Source organism: Diceros bicornis, chromosome 1 (genome assembly GCF_020826845.1).
Source record: "Diceros bicornis minor isolate mBicDic1 chromosome 1, mDicBic1.mat.cur, whole genome shotgun sequence".
Lineage (NCBI taxonomy): Eukaryota > Metazoa > Chordata > Mammalia > Perissodactyla > Rhinocerotidae > Diceros > Diceros bicornis.
Genome location: NC_080740.1, coordinates 83,060,559 through 83,083,586, shown reverse-complemented (window position 1 = coordinate 83,083,586; position 23,028 = coordinate 83,060,559). Strand labels below are relative to the sequence as shown.

At 46.3% G+C, this 23,028-nt stretch overlaps 1 protein-coding gene across 1 annotated transcript in view; it reads left to right on the top strand.

The window, feature by feature from the left end:
• The window catches only part of SLIT3 (slit guidance ligand 3), a 598,986-nt gene that overhangs the window by 531,223 nt on the left and 44,735 nt on the right, over window positions 1–23,028 (top strand). The window contains exons 21-23 of the mRNA XM_058545649.1: window positions 9,769–9,837; window positions 11,611–11,682; window positions 12,306–12,377. Coding sequence (XP_058401632.1) covers window positions 9,769–9,837; window positions 11,611–11,682; window positions 12,306–12,377 — 213 coding nt within the window. The remainder of the gene's footprint in view (window positions 1–9,768; window positions 9,838–11,610; window positions 11,683–12,305; window positions 12,378–23,028) is intronic.

Sequence of the window (23,028 nt, the reverse complement as noted above, 5' to 3'; positions counted from 1 at the left end):
CAGAGAAGTCAAAACCACCTCCCAAGTCTCGTCTTTGGCGAGCAGCCCAGCCAGGATTAGGAAAGTTTGGTCTGACCCCAAATCCCCTGCTCTTGTGCATTACCCCAGAAGGTCTTAAACTTTAGGGTCTCAAGGCCCCTTTACCTTTTTCAGAAGCATCGAGAACTCTAAGAACTTTTGTTTATGTGGGGGATATCTATTGATATTTACCAAATTGGAAACTATACCTGAGAAATGTTTTAAATATACGTTTATTGATCCATTTAAAAATAACAGTAATATACCCACTACATGTTTATATAAAAAGCATACTTTTATGAAAAACAAGCCAAAAGAAATTTAATTGAGAAGAGTAACATGACATGTTTACAAATGTAATAAAAGACAACGGGATTTTGATATCTGCTTCAGCATTTGCTCTGTTGTGATATGTTGTTTTGGGTAAAGTAGAAGAATGTCTGGCTTCACACAGATGTGTAGTTGGAAAAGGGAGGAGAATTTTAATAGCCTTTTCAAATAATTGTGGACATTCTTTGATAATACTCCAAAACCACGTAGTGGTAGTTTCTTAAAGGCTAGTTGCAGTGTGGAACCGAAACCATCTCAATGAACTTTTCATACTCTGTTACCTCAGAATCCACTGGTCTGTCTTGCACTTGGAATGGGACTTTCCCCATGCATGATCCTGTAACAGCGGGCACTGGTCGTTTGGAAAGTGTTGGTTCACCGAGTTATGCCGATCTTCCCACTGTTGCACATTGCATTCTACAGTATCAAAAATGTCATAGCCATTAATATCACTGCCGAGCTCATCAGAAAAGTCTTAAGTAAGCGGATGCTGTCAAGCTCCGTGTGGCAGTTACAAGTTTTCTGAAATTTTAATTTTCACTTGGAAGCTCAAATTTTACCATTGCCAACAAATACTGTCAGTTTTCCTTGAAGTGACAGACCCACTCTGTTCATTTTTGTTTATTTATTTATTTATTTTTTTGTGAGGGAGATCAGCCCTGAGCTAACATCCGTGCTAATCCTCCTCTTTTTGCTGAGGAAGACCAGCTCTGAGCTAACATCTATTGCCAATCCTCCTCCTTTCCGCCCCCCCCCAAAGCCCCAGTAGATAGTTGTATGTCATAGTTGCACATCCTTCTAGTTGCTGTATGTGGGATGCGGCCTCAGCATGGTCGGGGAAGCAGTGCGTCGGTGCGCGCCCAGGATCCGAACCCGGGCCACCAGTAGCGGAGCGCGTGCGCTTAACCGCTAAACCATGGGGCCGGCCCACTCTGTTCATTTTTGAACAGAATGACCTGTTTGCTGGTCATTCTTCTAAGTAAAAGTGGTGTTTTGTGAAAAGAGAAAAGCCAACAGCTAATTCAGCTTGTAACTCACAGGGGTGTTTTTACTCGAGACCACCAGTATACTTCATATGCAACAGAAATGCTCTATGCACGCTTCCCAGTTTGTCACACAGAATATTAAAAAGATGTGTGCTCAAGACTTGAGATTTAATGCAATTAAAATTTTTTTTTACTGCTTTATCAAGGGCATTCTTAAACTGGCTTTTTATTTTTACCTGCAAGTGCATGGAGGTGAAGATATAGTGACCACTGATGTGTTTGGTGCCACTGCCTTGATTCATACTGAGGTGCCAACAGTTTTACTCACACAGTGCAAAAGGAAAACAATGTTTTAATCTTGCAAAGATAGTTTTGGCCTCATAGACCCCTGAAAGAGTCTAGGGGAACCCCCCAGGGGTTCTCGCATGACACTTTGAGAACCACTCAGATCATTACACACAAGCAGGGAAAGAATACACAGAGATACCCACTGTAAGTCAGCATTAAGTTCCTGGTTTAAAAGCAAGCCTACAGAGTCGTATTGAAAGCAGAGCAGAAGCGGATGTGGGACATCTCAGCCCCTAAAGTCACTGACAGATACTCTCTGCAAAGGTAGGGCCTCATCAGCTTCAGAAAGTTCCATTATTGCTCTGCCATGAGCCTTTTAGACTCAGGTGTACCAGTCTGGAAGAACTTACACCTAAAAATCTGTTTGCTTCCCATTGAAGGGAATGTTCACTAACATCAGGCCTTCCTGGTTCTGGAAACAAACTCTGCAAGCCTGCATCTTCCCAAGGGCTGGGGAGGAGAATCAGCATCTAGTGCCAGTGAACAGTGTCCCCCGCAGTCTGATCCTGGTTAATATCCAGGAAGTTCTGATACTGATTTTGGTCTGAGGACCATGATGATAGGTTTGTTGATGTCCCAAGGAGAGGAGAAGGGAAGGATGACGTATCTCCGCTCAGGTACAACCACTGGAAGAGGGGTTTCTATGGGAATGTGGGGTCTGAGGACATCGTGGGAACACATGGGATGTCATGGGACACACACGGCATTGATAGGATAGGAGACTTGAAAGGGATGGGGCTTGACCAGGGGGACACGGTTGAGACACAGCTCTTTGAGAGTGAGTGTGGCAGGAGGTGATGACAAGAATGCTCTGATTGAAGGAGAGGGCAGGACCTGGCCTGGCACTGGTTAGCTCCAAGGGGATGGGGTTCTAGGGTACAGCAGGAAGCTCACATGAAGCTTTCTCCTCATCTCAGATTTAATTAGGGCGATGGACGTGCATGCAAGAGAAGGGCCAGAGCAATGCAGTAAGTGATGCACAAATGAGTGGCACGGACAGTATGTGCTCTGGGTTAGGGAGGAATCCAGGAAATTCTGCCCACCCTGGCCTTTAGGAAAGGAAGGAAAAATGTCCTGTGTGTGTGAAATCCACCACAGCTACCCTTTACAGAACATCTACTATGTGCCAGCTGCTGAGCCAGATTTTTCACATGTGATCTCGTTTAATCCTCCCAACAACCCTACAAGGTAGGCATTATTATTCCCATTTTGCAGATGACGTAACTGAGGCTCAGGAAGGTTGAATAATTTCTTAAGATCACACTGCCAAGAAGCAGCAGAGGATAGACTTGAGCCCAGGTCTGTCTGACCCCAAGACCCATCCTTTAGCCACTAAACCTCCCTCCCTTTGAGACACAGGGTCCCTGTGTGCTCTGCCCAGTGCCTGGCTTGTTGGGGACTTATGGTAGGCAGCCACAGGTCTCCTTGAAATCAGCCACCTGCATTTAAGCAGGGACAAGGCAAACCCAGCACCTGCACCACGATGCTCTAGGTACCTGTCAGTGGTTCCGGCTGGGCCCTTCGCTAGCAATGCCAGCTGCTGCCCGAGAAAAGGCTGCTGCTTTCTGTGTCCCCTGCACTGGGTGGGGTCCCCAGAGTACTTTATACGCAACTGCCCAGCACTGACTGCATCCTTGCCTGTCTCTGGCCCAGGAGAGGGACAGAAACTGCCTGCAGCCAGCTGGAGGGGGTTGATCACATCTTTGGAGAGCAGGCTGGCTCTGGGCACAGCAGCACTTAGGAGCCCTGGCCCAGAGAAGACCTCAGCAGATGGCTGCAGCAGAGGACACTTCTAGGCTGTCGAGCAGGCACGGCCATCTGTGGGAGGGACCGAGGGAGGCCTCAGCACAGGCCACAAGCTGAGAGAGCCCCCTTCTCTCAGCCAAGTGCTCATTGAGTTTATTGTGCCAGATCCTTTCATAGGAGCTGGGACACAGCAGCCGGTGTGACAGTTAAGATCCCTGATGCCAGAAACTTAGACAGGGGAGGAAGACAGTAAGAAAGCTAACCAGGAAGTGAGGCATTCCAGAGAGGAAGTAGAATAGCGTTTCCCAGGAAAATAAAGGGAAAAAAGCAGTAAAAAGAACGTGTTTTGTGAGGACCCCAATGAGTAAAGATCTTAAAGTCAAGAAACCGAGAAGGCCTTGAGATGGAGCAAATAGAATGAAAAAGAGGATGGTGTGTGCTGAAAACTTGAGAAGAGATATGTGAGTTGTTGTAGGCCATGGTGAAGGCTGACTCTTTATCCCAGGAGAAATGTGGGAGCCAAGGAAGAATTTTAAGCGGGACAGTGACATGGTCCGATTCTCAGTTTAGACATCGTGCTCAGGAGGAAGAATAGCGGATAGACAGCATGGGGATTGCTGTCTGTCTTTCAATAGTCATATGTATTATTGGATGGAGAGATTGTGTGTGTGTATATATATGTATGTATGTGTATATTTATCTCTCCATATATGTATATGTGTTCAAAATTTATTGAGCACTCGTGTGCCAGACACTACTCCAAGAGCTTTCCACAGCGATTCTCATTTAATCCTCATAATCATTTCAAGGTGGTGATTATTGTAAGCCCCATTTTACAGATGAGGAAACACAAGCTCAGAGATGTTAAGTAACTTGCCCAAGGTCACCCAGCTATTGGAAAATGGAGCCAGGATGGGAGCCTTGGCTGTGTGACTCCTGAGCTGCTCCTGCATCACCCCAGGCCCCTGGTGGAAATCCTGGCCTGGATTGTGGGCTCCTGGAAGGTGGCCATCCTCCCTCTCCTTCACCATTCAGCAGGTCCAAGAGTTCTTCGTGGGGCACCTGTCAGCACCACAAAGCTCGCAGCAGGAATGGGGAACTCCCATTCACCAAGCCCTGTGTGGATTTTCATGCAAGGCAGACATGGCCTCGTGTGCTTGCGCTGGGGCTGAAACAGAGCATTTAAATGCAGGTCAACGCGAAGGTTGACCAGCTAGAAATGCTCGGGTAGTTCTAAGTCTGGCGGGTCAAGAGTACAGCCTTCTGAAACGGTTCCTCTGGGGCCTTGGCTGCAGGCTACAGGCAACTGTGGAGTTCAGAGTTTTCATGAAGGGCTTCCTACAAAGAGAGCTTTCCCACACAACCGCATCTGCATTTCTGAAGTGAGTCTTTTGATTCCATGTCTTCTGAGCTGTGATGCCAGGTCACCAGGGACATTCTGCACTTAAAGCAGCTCCCTCCAGCTCCCGCCTGGCTCCGCAGTGCCAAGTGCAGCTCTGCTGTGGAGTTTTGGGGTTTTCATCACAGACGATGTTTCCTGAGCATCTACTGTTGCCAGCTAGTGTCCTGGGATGCTATAGGAGCAAAACAGACATGATTCTGCCCCGTTAATCACAGAATCCCACTGAGGATGTCACCATGGGGGTTAAACACTGTGAAGAAAGTGTACTGAAAGCTTTGGGAGCCTGTACTGTCACCAGTGGGTGTGAGAGATGACACTGGGGAAGCGATGCTTGAGCTGAGAGCTGAGCATCTGTGGGAGTTAACTAGGCAAGGAGGGAAAAAGGGACGAGCATGTGCAAAGACCTGCCCCCCAACCCGAGAGGAGCGTGGGGCATTCGGGGAGGGGTGGGATCAGTGGAACTGGAACCAGCGGTGAAGGGAGAGTTTGCTGTAAGATGAACTGGACAGGGAGGCAGGGACTGTGATGGTTAATGTCACGTGTCAGCTCGGCCAGGCTGTGCTGCTCACTTGTTTGGGCAGACACAAGCTGGATGTTGCCATGAAGGGGTTTTGTGGATGCAATTAACTTCTACAATCAGGTGATTTTTTAGGTAAAGGAGATTACCCTTCCTAATCTGGAGGTGGGCCTCATATAATCAGTTGATGGCCTTAAGAACAAAAACTGAGGTTTCCTGGAGAAGAGAAAGTTCTGCCTCAAGACTGTAACATAGGGCTGGCCTGGTGGCATGGCGGTTAAGTTCACATGCTCCGCTTCGGCCTCCTGGGGTTCACGGGTTCGGATCCCGGGCACGGACCAACACACCGCTTGTCAAGTCATGCCGTGGCAACGTCCCATATAAAGTAGAAGAAGATGGGCACAGATGTTAGCCCAGGGCCAATCTTCCTCAGCAAAAAAAGAGGATTGGCATTGGATGTTAGCTCGGGGCTGATCTTCCTCACCTCCCAAAAAATAAAGACTGTAACATAGAACTCTTGCTTGAGTCTCCAGCTTGCCAGCCTGCCCTACAGATTTCAGACTTTCCAGTCCCACGATAGCATGAGCCAATTCCTTAAAATAAATATTGTCTCTCTGTATATAGATATAGATATATTATCTTTATATATATTTTATATATATATATATCTCCTAGTGGTTTGTTCCTCTGGAGAACCCTGATTGATGATATAGGACAGACCACAGAAGGCTGTGCAGGATTTGGGCAGGAGTTAGGTAGCCCTTCTCTAACAAGCAGTGGAAACCAGGGAAGGATTTTAAGCAGGAAGAGAAGCTAACCCAATCAGCATAGCACTGATCAGAGCCAGGCTGGAACCCAGGGGAGCTGGCACGGTGGGCCCAGAGGCTCCAGAAGCATCTGTGGCTGGTTGCTCATCCTCTAGGGCCCTGAACCCCTCTGTCTCAGATGAGGATGCCGTTGGCATCCCTGAATTCCAGCGGTCATTTATGCATTTATTCAGCCGTTCAGCAAATACATGCATTTGTAGAGCATAGCCTGCCCTTCAGTACCTAGGCCGGGCACAGAGCATCCCTTGAGACCACTGTAGATTTTTGTGTTTTAAATCCATTGTCCTATGAACAGCACTTCTCTGCATTTATATATTCATTCAACAAATATGTGAGGCCCTACTATGAGCTGAGCACTATGCAGTGCCCTGGGATACAGCAGCAAACGCCTGACAAAAATCCCTGCCTCATGGAGCTTGCATTCCAGTGGGGGTGAGAGAACAAATAAATTCTATAGTCAAGTGTATCCTCTTGGCACTGAGATGGCTGCAAGTGAAAATGCAGAGCCCAAAGTGGAGGAGTGAAATAGCGTGAGGTTGATTTCCGGGCTCTCAGGTCCAGCAGATCTGGGTTTAGATCCTGGTTCCTGGACTTACTACTTACTTCTCTGAGCCTCAGTATTCTGTTCAACAAAATGGACAAAAATAGCCAGCAAGAAGCACTCCCCAGCTCCAGAGGATTAAATGACATAACAGAACAGAGTCTCTCTGCCCCAAAGCCCTGGGACGTACACCTCAGATCATGCTGGTGAGTTTTGATTCTATTTTGTTATCGTCCTTGTCATTGTGTCATCTGTGAGGTTAAGTAACTTGCCTCAAGCCACACAGCCAGCCCAAGCCGTGAGCCCACCTTCAGATGGGCTTGTCATGGGGCCTTCTGTAAGTATCCCAGGAACAGGACTTGGGGCTTAGATATCTTATTCCAGGTTTCATCTAAGATGCCTCAAGTTTGCTAAGTAGTTGTAGGCCACACACGAGAGTGAGAGAATGGGCAGCATAGGAAGGGTTAGCCATCACTGCCAGTCTGAGGCCAGACTCCTTCAAGTGGCTCCCTCGGGGTTCGTTAGTCTCTCTCCAGGAAAGATGCTCTCTGGACCAGCGCCTCCCCACCAGCCCTGCTCATTCATCCAGCTCCTGCCTCCAGGCTTCCCTCCATTCCACACTGTCCACAAAACACTTCCTGTGGTGGGTGGCCCAGCACAGCTTATCCTCCCCTCCTTCAGCCTGCACAGACCCCAGAATCCAGCCACCCCTACAGCACCCCCGTCCCGGTTGAGATATAGGGCCGGTGTCGACACAGAACATGAGTGTGCTGCAGCCTGTCATTCACGGCAGGGCAGGAGGGTGAATGCAGGGTCAGAGGCATTCAGGAAGCTCTCTGAGACTCCAGCCTCCTGCACCTGCCTGCAGTCACATCCTCTCACTGCACTTTGAATAAACTGACCTCAGCGTCATCTGCCCCGTCTCCCACTGTCCTCCTCTCACCCACCAGACCTCCCCCTCCCTGGCCTTCTTTCCCTGCCTCAACACTCAAGTTCAGGGCCCTCCCCAGGCTGCATTCTTGCTGGGCTCTCCCTCTTCCCCTACTTCCTCCATCTTAAATATCTCCTCCTCACTGCATTTTTCTGCAGGAAGCCCCTTGGCATTCTCCATCACGGCACCTGTTCCTTTCCTTCAAAACACACATCAAAGTTTGTAATTTACATCTCTTTATGTGTATGCCCTCTCCCTCTCCCTCCCTCCCTCTCTCCCTCTCCCCCGCTAAAGTAGGCACATCATGCCTGTCTTACTCACCAGTACATATAGTACCTGGCACGTTGCAGTTGCTCTATATTTATGCCTGAATAAATGAATGTGTCAGTGAATACGTTTCTCTTAGCTCCTCTGCCTGAGGCATGATCTAAGTGTGTGGGGGGCTGAATTGTAGGCCAGATCATCAAGCTCCCTGAAGGCAGAAATGGGGTCTGGTTCATCTTTGTATCTCCCCCAGCATCTAGCAAAGCTCTTGGCACATAATAGGTATACAACAAAGGATTAAGGACCAAAGGGACATTAATCCCACAGCCACAGCAACCTTAGACTGTATGGGGGCCTGCCCAGCGTTCTGTGCCGTGAGGACCCCAGGAGCCAGCCATGGGGATGAAGTCACTTGGCCTTAATTTAAGATAATACACATTCCAACTTGTCCTTAAAGCTAAGCCTCGTTTGGTCATCGACAAGGTTACCCATATCCTATATTAACCCATTTCATGCCATTCAGTCATTTTGTGGGTGGTATGCTGGATGCCAGACAGTGTACTAGTGCCTCAGTACTCAAAATATGGGGCCTGCAGACCAGCGGTCCCCAGTGTCACCCAGGAGCTTATTAGAAATGTAGACTCTCCAACCTTATAGCAGACCTACTGGATCAGAATCTGCTTTTTAGCAACATTCGAGGTGATTTGTATGTACATTAAAGTTTGAGAAGCGCTGGGCTAGAAGGAGATAGACCTTGGGTCTGCCCTCGTGGAGCTGAAGGCTCTGCGGGCACTGCACCAGTGAAGAGCAGCAACCGGGCGCTGACTGTGAGGAGAGAGGAAGCTCGCCCAGGAGATCAGAGCAGGTCTTGAAAGCCATCTTCAAAGTTTTGCAGTTTTGTCCCTAGAGCAACAGGAAGCCCAAGGAAAGGGGTTTACAGCAAGGGTGGGGGTGAATGAATTGGTCCATGTTCCCTCCTGAGGGTAGTCATAACCTTTGTAATTCATGATCGAAACGAGACTCCCTTCTCTTGCCTTCAGCCACACTTGAGTCTCCGAGGAGGTTGCTCATCCTAGATGAGCGGGTCAGTGCAGGGCCCTGAAGCCCAGGCAGGTCTAGGCTCAGCCTTTGCCTGTCCAGGAGGAGCCTCCATCTGTTGGTGCATCCTCGTTCTGAACCCCTACGCCCTCCCACATGTGGTCTTCCTGCTGAAAACCAAAGCACGGTGCTCCAGGAACATGCCCCTGTTTCCTCAGTTTCCAGATGCTCATCAGAGACACTCAACACTGAATTAGGGTTCTTAAGAGGAATCCTAGCTCAGCTCTCCCATCGCCCTCTGGTAACTAAGTAGAGACCCTATGGGATTGTGCTAAGAGTACAGTCAGAGAGACCTGGGTTCAAGTCCTAGCTCAGCCATTTGCTTGCTGTGTGATCTTGGGCAAGTGTTCTAACATCTCTGAACTTCTGTTTCCTCAACTGTGAATTCCTGCCACATAAAGGTATTGTGAGGGCTAGGTACAAAGTGAGTGCTTTATTTATTCAACAATATTTATTGAACACCTACTGTGTGGCAGGTCTGCACACAGTCTTAGGGGACTGGACAACACTGGACAATTTTAGCCAAGAGCCCTGTCATCGTAAAGCTTATCAGTCTAGTGGAGAAAAACGTCATTAGTTAAATAATCATGCAGATAAATATCAAAGGACAAATGTAGTATGTGCTTTGAAGGGAGGAGGAAGGAACTATGAGAGAGTAAAACGGGCCCGCCCTAGCCTGGAAAGTCAGAGGCGGCATCTCAGAAAATGACAATGTGTGCAGTGTCTCTCTGCCAGGTGTCACTCTGCACCTCTCTTTCAGGTACCTGGAAGGAAACCACTTAACAGCCGTGCCCAAGGAGCTGTCCGCCCTCCGGCACCTGACACTTATGTAAGGAGCTGGGAGTCGGGTGGGACATTTCATTTTCTTTCCTGGGGAGCTTGGGAAATGGATGTGGAGGCTGAGGGAGGACAATGCTGCAGGCTTTGCAGCATTTCTGCACTTTTCTCCGTGGGTGGAGCAGGGGGAGGCACTGGGAGGAACGGGCCAGCCTGATGTGGCTGGTCTCACTGGGTGAGAACTACGTGCAGAAATACCCAGAGCCTGGCATCGCTGACCGTCTGCCTCACCTTCCTCCTCACTTGAGGGAAAGTGGGTGAGCCTCTGACCTTCCGGGGACCGAATTAAATTCCTGAGGCCCCTCAGTGTCCCATTTCTTGCAAGGTGTGGCTGCACTTAGGTTTGCCAAAAGCATAAGTAGGCATGTCTCCTTCCTCCTTCTTTAGTTGCCCAGAAAATGTTCCAAGTAAATGGTTCAAATTGAGGTTCCTTCAGGTGGTAGCCTCTGCCTCCAAGTCTGCCCAGACCCAGGAAGACCCCTGAATGAGGAGCAGGGCTGCTGGGCAGGGCCCAGGAATTTGGGTGGTCTGCCAGCTTTGTACCTCAACAGCCTCACTGCCTTGCCAAGATGGGAACCCAGAGGGTGCAAAATGATTCCTTGGGCGAGTGGTCATTGAAAGATGCCACTGTCTGCTTAGAGGGCAGGGAGCCCTTCCACAAGGGGAAAATGAGAGTTCTTTCAGAATGAAACAGTGTAGGGGGTACACTGTTTCCTTGGGATAGGGGTAGGGGGGCACTGAAGAAAGGTGGAAGAAAGCCACTTAGTGCCTTATTCAGCCTGGCTTCCTAGATACCCCCAAAACCAGCCTCTAGATGAGGATTTCTCAACCTTGGCACTATGGACATTTGGGGCCAGATAATTCCTGGTTGTAGACATTATGGGATGTTTGGCAGCATCCCTGGCCTCTACTCACTAGATGCCAGTAGCACCCCTCCCCGAGTAGTGACGACCAAAAATGTCTACAGACATTGTCATATGTCACTGGGGGAGCACAGTGCTCCCAAGTGAGAGCCACTGCTCTAGAGCTATGATTCTCAACTTCAGCTGATTAGTTTGTTTGTTTTTTTAAAAAATGCTAATGCTCAAGCCCACCCTAGACCAATTAAGTCAGAATCTGATTTATAAATCAGAATATCTGGGCATGGAACCCAGGCCTCAGAGGATTGAAAGCTCTCCAAGTGATTCTAATGTGCAGCTACTGTTGAAAACCACTGCTCTGGATATTTATCCCTGAGGAGAAGCTGGAGGCTGTAGTTGGCAGAGGACTACACCCCAAGCAACCTCATTCCCCATGAGAGTCTGATAAGATGGAGTAAATGAATGACAGAAGAGAGGGAGGGTGGAGGGGCAGTGAAAGGAAGAATTGATCAGGAAAAAAAAAAAAGTACTAGAATCAGGAGAGATTGTTATCTTGTGTGCTATGTTTTGCTAGTAGAATGAAATGGATGGATAAACATGTAATTAAATGGTTGAATAGCTGAATGAATGGATGGATGAATGAATGAACAATTGCTTGAGTGATTGACTGAATAAATCTTGAATGAAAAAAATAAACATTTGGTTGAATGAGTAGGTAAATGAATAGGTAGGTGGATGGATGGACGGGTGGGTGGATGGATGGATGGATGGATGGGCAGTTGGATGGATGGATGGGCAGATAGGCAGGTGGATGGATGGATGGAAAGCATGTGTGAAAGTTGGGAATGACCCCCTTCGGATGCAACTAACAGTAAAATGTGACCGTTCTGTTTTACTTTTCCTAGTGACCTGAGCAACAACAGCATTAGTGTGCTGACCAATTACACCTTCAGTAACATGTCTCACCTCTCCACCCTGTGAGTACAGTGAGTTGCTGCGTTTAGCATGGGCCTGGCGTTAAGTGGCCTGTGGCCATCCTTCCCTCTCATCCCCTTAGGCCTAGGTTCTCTGCTCCAGTGATCCTCAGGGCTGTGGCTGCACCGCAATAGCGCAGACCTTAATCATCAGAAGGAAATAAAGTAGGTCAGAACTCTAGTGTCTGGGCAGTTAGAGAGGAACTGGCACCTAAGTATTTCTGAAGAAGGCCCTCTTTGAAATACCTTCTGTGATTTGTGAATTTTCGTTCCCAGTGGAGGGTTTCCCTACACAATCATGTTTTGCTCAGACCCGTTTATTTCCCATTAGCTCTGCGTGTTGTGAGCACTCACCATTTGACAATAGAGGGAGGTGAAGGTAAAGCCAGTTAGGGAGCCAGCCTGCTATGGCACATGGGAGGAACTGGAAAAATGAAGCCAGGGAGCTCCCTGGAGTGGTGGGAGTTGTTTCTCCTCCCTTTATTGTTGGGATACTTTTTGTCAATATGTTAAAACTGGGAAGATAAAGGAACCATTTGCTTTGACTGGTCCACAGTGTAGACAATGCACCCATGAGTAGCTGAGAATAGGAACAGCCAACAGGGCACGTATGTCCTTTTCCACAGGATCCTGAGCTACAACCGGCTACGCTGCATCCCCATCCACGCCTTCAATGGACTGCGGTCCCTCCGAGTGCTGTGAGTACCCCAGAGCCCTGGCTCCGACTTATATTCTCACTGGGTAACAGCAGAAAGTACTGAGCGCTCCTCTTCTGCGCTCTCCTTTGCTCAAAGACTGCTCCACCCCTACACGTACCCGCCCCCCGGCTTCCTTATTGGCTCAAGGGAGCAGAAAGAGCACCCACTCTAGAGTCAGCCATTCCCAGTTCCAGGCCACGACCACCTGTGGAACCTTGAGCAAATCACCATCCCTCCTGAGTTTCTACTTGCTACATGTAAATGGGATCAGTAGCACCACCCATGTGAGGATTAGGATATGCAGTTATATTCTGCACCCGAGTAGAGCACAGCGTGTGGCACACAGCACTGCTTTCATGATCATTATTTCACAGTTGGTCCCTCTGGCTTCAGAGGGGCGATGTCCGCACAGTGAACCTCTGCAGGGAAACCAAGCTCATACGGCAGAGACCACAAACTGGAAGCCCAGGGGCCCGGTCCAGCTCACAGACAGCTATAGGTTAGCAGTTATAGAGTTGGCTCATAGAGTATCTTTTTAAAGAATCAAGTTTTAATAAGCTGCCAACATTTAAATATCAGGAGGTTTCTCATACAAATCCTAATTTCTACACTCTTGGAAAATGGAGAGACCTGGCCATCCCAGGGCTCCCGTCTGCGTTCCTGCATGCTGAGCAGCCCTGCCCCTCTGGACACGATTGTGCAGTCTGCAGCCTCCACACCTGGCCCTCCCTTGTCACCTTATGACACCTGCCTGGCCCTGTCCTTCACATTTAGGGAGGGCAGCCCACTGAGGCAGGTGAGCTCTGAGCAAAGGTGAGATGGTCGTGGAGTCCACCTGCTTTCCAAGCATGGCTCTACTGCTCCCTCGCTGTGTGTCTTCTCATCCATAAAATCAGGTGATAATGGTAATGGACTCAAGGGGCTTATGAGGATTAAATGAGATACTGCATGTAAAGCAGTGAGTGCAGCTATGGTCCATGGTAAACACTTTATAAATATCCATTTGTTATTACTGTTCCCACATCAGAGCTTGCAAGAGCAGGAATGGCCCCTCACTATCCCCCACAACCCCAGCCCCAACTGTCACCTGATTTTTGTGCCTTCTCGTCTTGCACCTATTTTGTTGGCAAAGGAGGATCCTTTGAATGGTATTCCCATGAGAACAGAGATGCCAGACACTCTGCCCCCAAACCTATCAATGTCTTACCTTTCTAGCCCATTATTACTATAATAGTGGTAACCATATTTTTATGGGGCATTTCATGGCCATTGCCTCATATAACCTTTTGCACGAGTGCTGTGAAGTTGAGAGGACTATGCCCATTTTAAAGGTGGGAAAACTGAGGCCCAGATTGGTGAAGTAACTGGCCCAAGGTCCAGCAGTCAGGGCGTCGCAGAATCCAGCCGCCTGACTCAGACCCCGGGATCCTTCCAAGGACCCAGTAACAATCGGCAAACAGCACCCAATGAGCTGGCCCATTCCAGAGCCTCCAGGCTGATGTGATTTATTGAGACCCACAAAACACCAGTGTCAGCGACAACTCCCGCCACATGTCATCCGCGCTGTTATTAAAAATCAATTCTCTGGGGCAAAGAAGTGCCCGCACTGACAGTGTACAATCTGTTATTGTCACTTATTTATTATACACCTTCTCTGGGGAGTTTGAGAATGGAAACATCAGCAGAACCATTTTCTTGTTTCCAGTTGAGCACAACAGGAGATAGGCTTGTCACATTGGCCAGGGCTAAGGCTGAACCAGCTGCTCCTCCCACCATCCCCCCTCAACTCCAGCCTATTGTCTCCCATCCTAGTGTTCCAGTTCTGTGCAGGGATTTGCTGCCAGGGAGTGGGACCTGCCAATGTTAGTGTGATCTCTCTGCATGTGTTCACAAGTAGAGTAGTTCTGGTTGTGGCAACTTAACACGTGAAACGGAGGAAGAGAGAGAATGCTCTCCTGTCCATCTGTGTGTCTACCAGGGTGGTGGGGTGAATAGCACCAGGGTTTTCTCCTTCCTCAGCACCTCATTTGACCCACTCTGAGACCACCACTAGTGTTCAGTTCATCAGGAGTACACATGAACACACCACACCCTTGTGCTGCTTCTGGAATTTAGAAATAGTAGGCTTTTAGCATCATCATTTTAGAATCATAGGATCTCACAGATAAAAAAGGGTCTTCGAGGCCCTCATTCCAGCCATCTGCTTCAGTGGGGAGCAACCAGTTTCTGCATAAGGGCCAATTCAGGAAAAATAAAAATGTTTATGGGCTACATTTCTTTTATGATATTTGTATCCTTTCTCTCAGTAATTGCACATCTAGGAATTTATGCAAAAGAATAATCAAAAATGAGGGAAAGATTCTCTGCATTAAGATCTTGGTTGCACTGTTATTTTTGACCTAAATTTTAAATATTACCTACAGTGCTGCAGTGGGGAAATGTTCAAGGAAAGCATGATGCAAGCAGTCAATGAAGTGCAATTATTAAAAGCGGTGAAGATGAAAACTGGATGGCAGTGTGGGAAAGGGTTTACCACACAGCCTTACAAGGAAATGTACGCCTAATTGGTTCGTATGTTCCAATTATGACTTGTAAACATTTACACCTATGAAGAAGGACTATAAGGGAACACGGACAAATGAAAGAAATCATTGATAGCTGACTGTTAATATAAAATCCTTCTGTAATAAATGAAAGCAAGGTTCAAGATGAGTGAAGACACTACCATATTTACAATTTAGGGAGGTGGGAAAAAAAGATAGGTGTTTTGAAATCAGGAATTGCAGTATCTGGAACTACAGTTGAGCATTTGTATATCCTTTTCTCATTCCTAAAGGGTTTTATTATTTTGATTAAAATTTCAGAAATGACCAGAGACCCAGGAATGCTGGCAGTTTGGGGTGGGGGAAGAGAATGAGCATCAAGGTCAGCCATAGACAAAGGCCAAAATGTGATCTGGAAAGCAGAAAGACCTGACATTTGGGAGTGTGTGTGTGTGTGTGTGTATGTGTTGACGGGTGGGTATGAATACATTTCAGAGACAGGAGGGTGGTCAGGGAGCCCTGAGTACACAGCATTGTGTGAAAATATGCTTTTCCTACTTCTCTCCTAATCTAAAAATAGCTAGAACACTCTGGTAGACATTCTAGTCCTTCTTCAGGTATCTGTGTGTTCCCTGATCTTTGCCGCACACCGAGCCACATGCCTTGTGTGCTTGTGGTCCCAACGTCACTCCCCAGCCCCAGCCACAGGAGGGCCACCTGGAATCAGTTAGCACTGGGAGGGCTGTTTCAGCGTGTGCTCATGAGGGAACAAGTGGGGTTATCATTCATCATCCTCAGTACTTTTAGCTCCTAGTCCCTGCGGTGAGATTGTGCTGTTTTGTGCATGTGAGGCTGTTCTTCACTGCTCTACCGATTGCGTGGATCCTCCCTACAACATCCCTGTGAAGGGCTCCATTTACCCTTTGCTTGATTACCTTCAGAGACCAAGAACTCACTCCCTTCACAGACAAACCCATTTCCATTAAACAATTCTGGTGAGCCAAAAGGTGACTCCTTCTGACCTCCAAACCGTGGTCCTGGTTTGGCCCTTTGGTGCCACCAAAATAAAGTTTAAATTATGAATTTTAGAAATAGAGAGTGAGTCTTAGAAATTAATCTGTCCAAACCACTCACTTATAAGGAGGTAGATTCAGAAAGATTTAGTGACCTGGTCAAGGTCATTCACTTATTCATCCTTTCCTGACTTCCTACCATGAGTTAAATGCTGTGCTAAACACTTGGAGGGCATGGAGGGGAATAGTGAATGAAACACAGTTCCTGCCCTCAGAGAGCTCCTGGTCTAGTAGGGGAAATAGATAAGGAAATAAGCAACTGCAGTACAGGTGATTTCTGTGAGAGAGCCGCAGGAATATAAGTGAGAGGTATGTGGCCAATTTTGGCCATCAAAAAGGCTTTCTGAAAGAAAGAGAGTCATCACCACGGACATTTATTAAGCCTTAACTGTGCACTGCACACTGGGCTCAATGCTTTAGTTACGTTACCATATTCACTCTTCACATAAATCCTATGAAGAATATACCACTATTATTATCCCCATTTCCCAGATGAGAAACAGAGGCTTAGCAAGCCTGAATAGCTTTCCCAAAGTGACACAACCAGTAGAGACTAAAGTTGGGATTGAACCCAAGACTATATGCTCTCAGAATCACTACTCTTAACTTCTCCCAAGGCTGAGTCTGAGAACCAGTGGTAGTTACTTAAGTAGGGATAGGAGTGAAGGACATTCTAGGCAGAGAGAATATAAATTCCCTGGACTGGAGCCCTGAAGTCAGGAAGGGTATTTGCATCGGGGGAATCACAAGAAGCTGCAAGTGCGGCTGGAACGTGGCTTCTGGGATGGGAGCAGGAAGAGATTCTGCAGACTAGCCATAAGGTGCGAGCAGAACTAAAGCTGGAACCGTGTCTCCCGGCTCCGAGCCCAGTGCTCTTTCCACCACATTCCATCCTTCCCTGTCACAGGTTATCATTTATTTTTATTGCCACCCATTTCAGCCATTTCTTGAAGATTGGAGGGACATGGCATATCTAAAAAGTGAAATGTTTTTATCCTTGTGTGGGCAGGCTTCTGATGAGAATTAAAGAGTGGAGTGGAATAAAGGTTATGGGCCCAGGGTCACTCTGCCAGACCTCAGTGTGTGTTCCCTCTAGTCCTGGAATCCCATCATGGAACTCACTAGTGACGTTGAGCTGCAGAGGCTGCCTACCTTCAGGCTTCCACTCTATGTGGGTAATGCTTTGAGAGGACTGACCCCAAAAGAAGTCCAAGAACATGGAGGGGAAAGAGTCATGACAATGCTGGTAATAATCATAGCTACCATGAGTGGGTGGTTACCACGTGCAGGCCCTGCGTTGAGTCTTGCACCATGTGAACCACTTGCATTGTATCTTTTACTCCTCACAACTAGCTTATAAAGCAGGATATTAGATCCCTTCCTGACTAAAGGGAAAGAAAGTCAATTCAAACTGCCTTAGGCATAAAAAGAGAATTTATCGATGCAGGTAACTGAAAAATTCAATAGTAGATGATAGGTTGTAGGGCTGGATGTAGGTGCCCCAATGGTACTGTCAGAAATGTGCCTCTTTCTGCCACTCAAAATGGAATTGCTCTGTCCTAGTAGTTCCAGAGAAAACCCCAGAAATGTCTCTCACTGGCCCACTTAGGTCACAAACTCAACCTCAGACCAATTGCTGTGACTCCAATGGGCAGATCTGGGCCATAGGTCTGCCCATGAAGCCAAACCCCTTGGACTAAGAGTTGGGGAGGGGTGATTCCCCAATGGAGAATGGAGGAAATGTTAGAGAAAAGAGGAGATTGATGCCAACCAACCCACACCCCCTAAAAGATACCTACTACAAGTAGATACTCAGAATTCCTCCATTTTAGAGATGAGAAAACTGAGGCACAGAAAGATTAAGTCAGTTGTCTTAGCTCACACAGCTAGCCATCAGAATAGGGACTCAAACCCAGGCAGTCTGACTCCAGACCTTAACCCCCCAGGTCACCTGAGAGGAGCTTAGGTTGCTCAGAAGAGAATTTGCCCACCCAACCCACATTTAGTACGAGGACAGTTCCTGCCATCCATCAGACAAGTTGTGAGCACCTGGGGGTTCGGAGACCAAAATTCAGGCAACCCAGACCTGACATGGATGGTTATGCCCTCATGTTGCTCTGATGACACCCTCATGTGCATCCAGAAATTCCCAAGTTTGCTTTGACACCTCCTAAAAATCAGGAGGAAAAAGGAGTCCCAGGAGCTTGAAGATGAGTCACTGAGTTCAGAGTTGCTTGCCAGCACCAGCCCCTGTAAGGAGTAAGGGAGAAGAGAGCAAAAAGGGGGAGTCCTCAGTCCTTCCTGGGAGGGCACATTTGTCCCCCTTCCCCAGCAAACTTTAGGATTGTGGCTGGACATGCAAGAGTCCTTCTTTGGGGGCCAAACCAGCAGCGAGAACCTGCAGGGTAGGCAGATTTCTTCAGCGTTGTCCCAGTAAATTACAGCCCCGTTACTCTGCAGTGTGTAGAGATCTCAGTGGCTCAGCTCATAATAAATGGGAGCATGACGCGCAGGAGCCACAGTGCCAAAGCTGCCTTTGGGTCATTTGGTGTTTTTAAATTAGGGCTTCGTGCCTCTCCAGGGGCCCGGGCCTCATTCGGAAATGATTAACAACAGGGCTGGGTGTGTTTGCCAAACAGCAAGCAGCCATGAAGTCATCCAAGTAATAGCAGGCAGGAGCCAGTGTGATTCATAAATAACCACATGAATTAGAGACGAAATGATACTGATAAAAGTGTTAGGAAGTGCTTCTACCCGGGCAGGTGAGAAGCTACCTAAAATGCTCTTTAGGAGACTGATTACCCTCTTCCTGCTGTCCTGGGGAGGGGAAGGAGGAAGAGCTTATGGCGATGAGGATGACAACCGAGAGCAACTAAATGTGGTTGTTCCGTGGACCAGGAGCATCAGCACCACCTGGGAGCTTGTTAGAAATGCAGCCTTGCAGACCCCACCACAGACCCACTGAATCAGAATCTCTGCGGATGGGGCTCAGAAATCTGCGTGTGCATGGGCTCCAGGGCTGTCAGTTTGGGAGCCACTGTTCTACATTAAGTGTAATTAAACTAGGGTCTATATTTCAGCTGAAGACCCAACATCAGCTAAAAGGAAAACAAAAGAGCAGACTCATTAGTTACTATCCTGTTTGCACCTCCACAGTCAATGCTAATCGCCCTTTGTTTTACTAGGGCTCCCTTCACAGCACAGGGGACAGTGCCCAACGGTCACTAAAGAAGTCTTTGAGTTTCTGTGAGTTTCACCCACCTTGCATTTCACAGGCCAGACCCAAAGTGAGTCATCAATTTGGGGATTTTTTTGTATGCAGTTTGGTTAATCCTTCAATGGAGGATATAATCCATGAATTGTGGATTTGCTCTTGTTACTTGAGCGGTGGAGCAGTGTTCATTCAGTTTTTTCAAGGACCTGTTCTCGAGGCATTTAGTGAAATATCAGTATATGCCACGACTCTGCAAGTGAGAATAGCTCCCAGCTACTACACCGCAGGGTGGAGAGAGGTATGATTAATACCAAGCCAGTTGCCTGGCCCCTTGAACGTGCTGTTACAAAATATACTCAGATGCACATACGCACCAGACCCATATTCGTGGCTAACGCCAAACCCTTTCCCATGAAGATGAGTATCTGGCTTCAGGGAATCTCCCCAGGAGCTGAGTGCCCCCCCCACATCACCTGAGCTGGGATTGATAGCATTCTTCAATCCCCCTAAAATCTCTGTAGGTGAATATGAAGGAACAAATTTCTTGATCTATACCAGACATTCTTCAAGATTCTTTCACAGATATTAATTAACCATTTAGCAGTTAGAAAATGCCAGACTCTGCATGGATTAATGCACCAACAACCACCTTATGTGGCAAGTCTGTTTACTTTCATTCCCATTCTACAATAGGCGACCAAGGCACAGAGAGGGTAAGTAACTTTGCCCACAGTCGCACAGCTGGTAAGTGGCAGAGTCAGAATTTGAATGCAAGCAGCCTGGCTGCAGAACTTACAATCTCCACCCCAGTTCTTCATGATATCTCTCTAATGCCTTTATGGCTCAGGTATGAAAATGGAGACCCATTATTTTTTTTTTTAATTTTTTGTTTATTGCAGAAACATTGGTTTATAACATTGTATAAATTTCAGGTATACATCATTATACTTCTATTTCTTCATAGATTACATCATGTTCACCACCAAAATACTAATTACAACCCATCACCACACACATGTACCGAATTATCCCTTTCACCCTCCTCCCTCCCCCCTTCCCCTCTGGTAACCACCAATCCAATCTCTGTCCCTATGTGTTTGTTTATTGTTGTTATTATCTACTACTTAATGAAGGAAATCATGCGGTATTTGACCTTCTCCCTCTGACTTATTTCACTTTGCATAATACCCTCAATGTCCATCCATGTTGTCACAAATGGCTGGATTTCATCGTTTCTTATGGCTGAGTAGTATTCCATTGTGTATATATACCACATCTTCTTTATCCATTCGTCCCTTGTTGGGCACTTAGGTTGCTTCCAAGTCTTGGCTATGGTGAATAACGCTGCAATGAACACAGGGGTGCATGTACCTTTACAAATTGGTGTTTTCAAGTTCTTTGGATAAATACCCAACAGTGGAATAGCTGGATCATATAGTGGTTCTATCCCTGATTTTTTGAGGAATCTCCATACTGTTTTCCATAGTGGCTGCACCAGTTTGCACTCCCACCAGCAGTGTATGAGAGTTCCCTTCTCTCCACATCCTCTCCAACAAACGTTGTTTCCTGTCTTGTTAATTATAGCCATTCTGACGGGTGTGAGGTGATATCTCATTGTAGTTTTGATTTGCATTTCCCTGATAGTGATTTTGAACATCTTTTCATGTGTCTGTTGGCCATCTGTATATCTTCTTTGGAGAAATGTCTGTTCAGGTCTTTTGCCCATTTTTTAATTGGGTTGTTAGTTTTTTTGTTGTTGAGATGCATGAGTTCTTTATATATTTTGGAGATTAAGCCCTTATCAGATGTATGGTTTGCAAATATCTTCTCCCAATTGTTAGGTTGTCTTTTCGTTTTGTTGATGGTTTCCTTTGCTGTACGGAAGCTTTTTAGTTTGCTGTAGTCCCATTTGTTTATTTTTTCTAGTGTTTCTCTTGCCCGGTCAGACATGGTGCTTGAAAAGATGTTGCTAAGACCGATGTCGAAGAGCGTACTGCCTATGTTTTCTTCTAGAAGTTTCAGTTTCAGGTCTTACATTCAAGTCTTTAATCCATTTGGAGTTAATTTTTGTGTGTGGTGTAAGGTAAGGGTCTACTTTCATTTTTTTGCATATGGCTATCCAGTTTTCCCAACACCATTTGGTGAAGAGACTTTCTTTTCTCCATTGTATGTTCTTGGCTCCTTTGTCAAAGATTAGCTGTCCATAGATGTGTGGGTTTATTTCTGGGCTTTCCATTCTATTCCGTTGATCTGTGTGTCTGTTTTTGTGCCTGTACCATGCTGTTTTGGTTACTATAGCTTTGTAGTATATTTTGAAATCAGGGAGTGTGATACCTCCAGCTTTGTTCTTTTTTCTCAGGATTCCTTTAGCTATTCAGGGTCTTTTGTTGTTCCATATAAATTTTAGGATTCTTTGTTCTATTTCTGTGAAAAATGTTGTTGGAACTTTGATAGGGATTGCCTTGAGTCTATAGATGGCTTTAGGAAGTATGGACATCTTAACTATGTTAATTCTTCCAATCCAAGAGCACGGAATATCTTTCCATTTCTTTGTGTCTTCTTCAATTTCTTTCAGCAATGTTTTATAGTTTTCGGTGTACAAATCTTTCACTTCTTTAGTTAAGTTTATTCCTAGGTATTTTACTCTTTTTGTTGCAATTGTAAATGGGATTGTATTCTTAATTTCTCTTTCTGCTACTTCATTGTTAGTGTATAGAAATGCAACTGATTTTTGTATGTTGATTTTGTATCCTGCAACTTTACTGTATTCGTTTATTACTTCTAAAAGTTTTCTGGTGGATTCTTTAGGGTTTTCTATATATAAAATCATGTCATCTGCAAATAGTGACAGTTGCACTTCTTCCTTTCCAATTTGGATCCCTTTTATTTCTTTTTCTTGCCTGATTGCTCTGGCTGGGACTTCCAGTACTATGTTAAATAGGAATGGTGACAGTGGGCATCCTTGTCTGGTTCCTGTTCTTAGAGGGATAGGTTTCAGTTTTTCACTATTGAGGATGATATTAGCTGTGGGTTTGTCATATATGGCCTTTATTATGTTGAGGTACTTTCCTTCTATCCCCATTTTATTCAGAGTTTTTATCATAAATGGATGCTGTATCTTGTCAAATACTTTCTCTGCATCTATTGAGATGATCATGTGATTTTTATTCTTCATTTTATTAATGTGGTGTATTACGTTGATTGATTTGCAAATGTTGAACCATCCCTGCATACCTGGAATAAATCCCACTTGATCATGGGGTATAATCATTTAACGTATTGTTGTATGCGATTTGCTAGTATTTTGTTGAGGATTTTTGCATTGATGTTCATCAGTGATATTGGCCTGTAATTTTCTTTTTTTGTGTTGTCCTTGTCAGGTTTTGGTATCAGGGTAATGTCGGCTTCGTAGAATGAGTTAGGGAGCTTCCCCCCCTCCTCAATTTTTTGGAAGAGTTTGAGAAGGATAGGTATTAAGTCTTCTTTGAATGTTTGGTAGAATTCACCAGGGAAGCCATCTGGTCCTGGACTTTTATTTTGGGGGACGTTTTAGATTACTGTTTCAATCTCCTTACTGGTGATTGTTCTATTCAAATTCTCTACTCCTTCTTGATCCAGTTTTGGAAGGTTGTATGATTCTAAGAATTTACCCATTTCCTCCAGATTGTCAAATTGGTTGGCATATAGCTTTTCATGGTATTCTCTTATAATCTTTTGTATTTCTGAGGTGTCTGTTGTAATTTCTTTCATTTCTGATTTTACTTATTTGTGCCTTCTCTCTTTTTTTCTTGGTGAGTCTAGCTAAAGGTTTGTCAATTTTG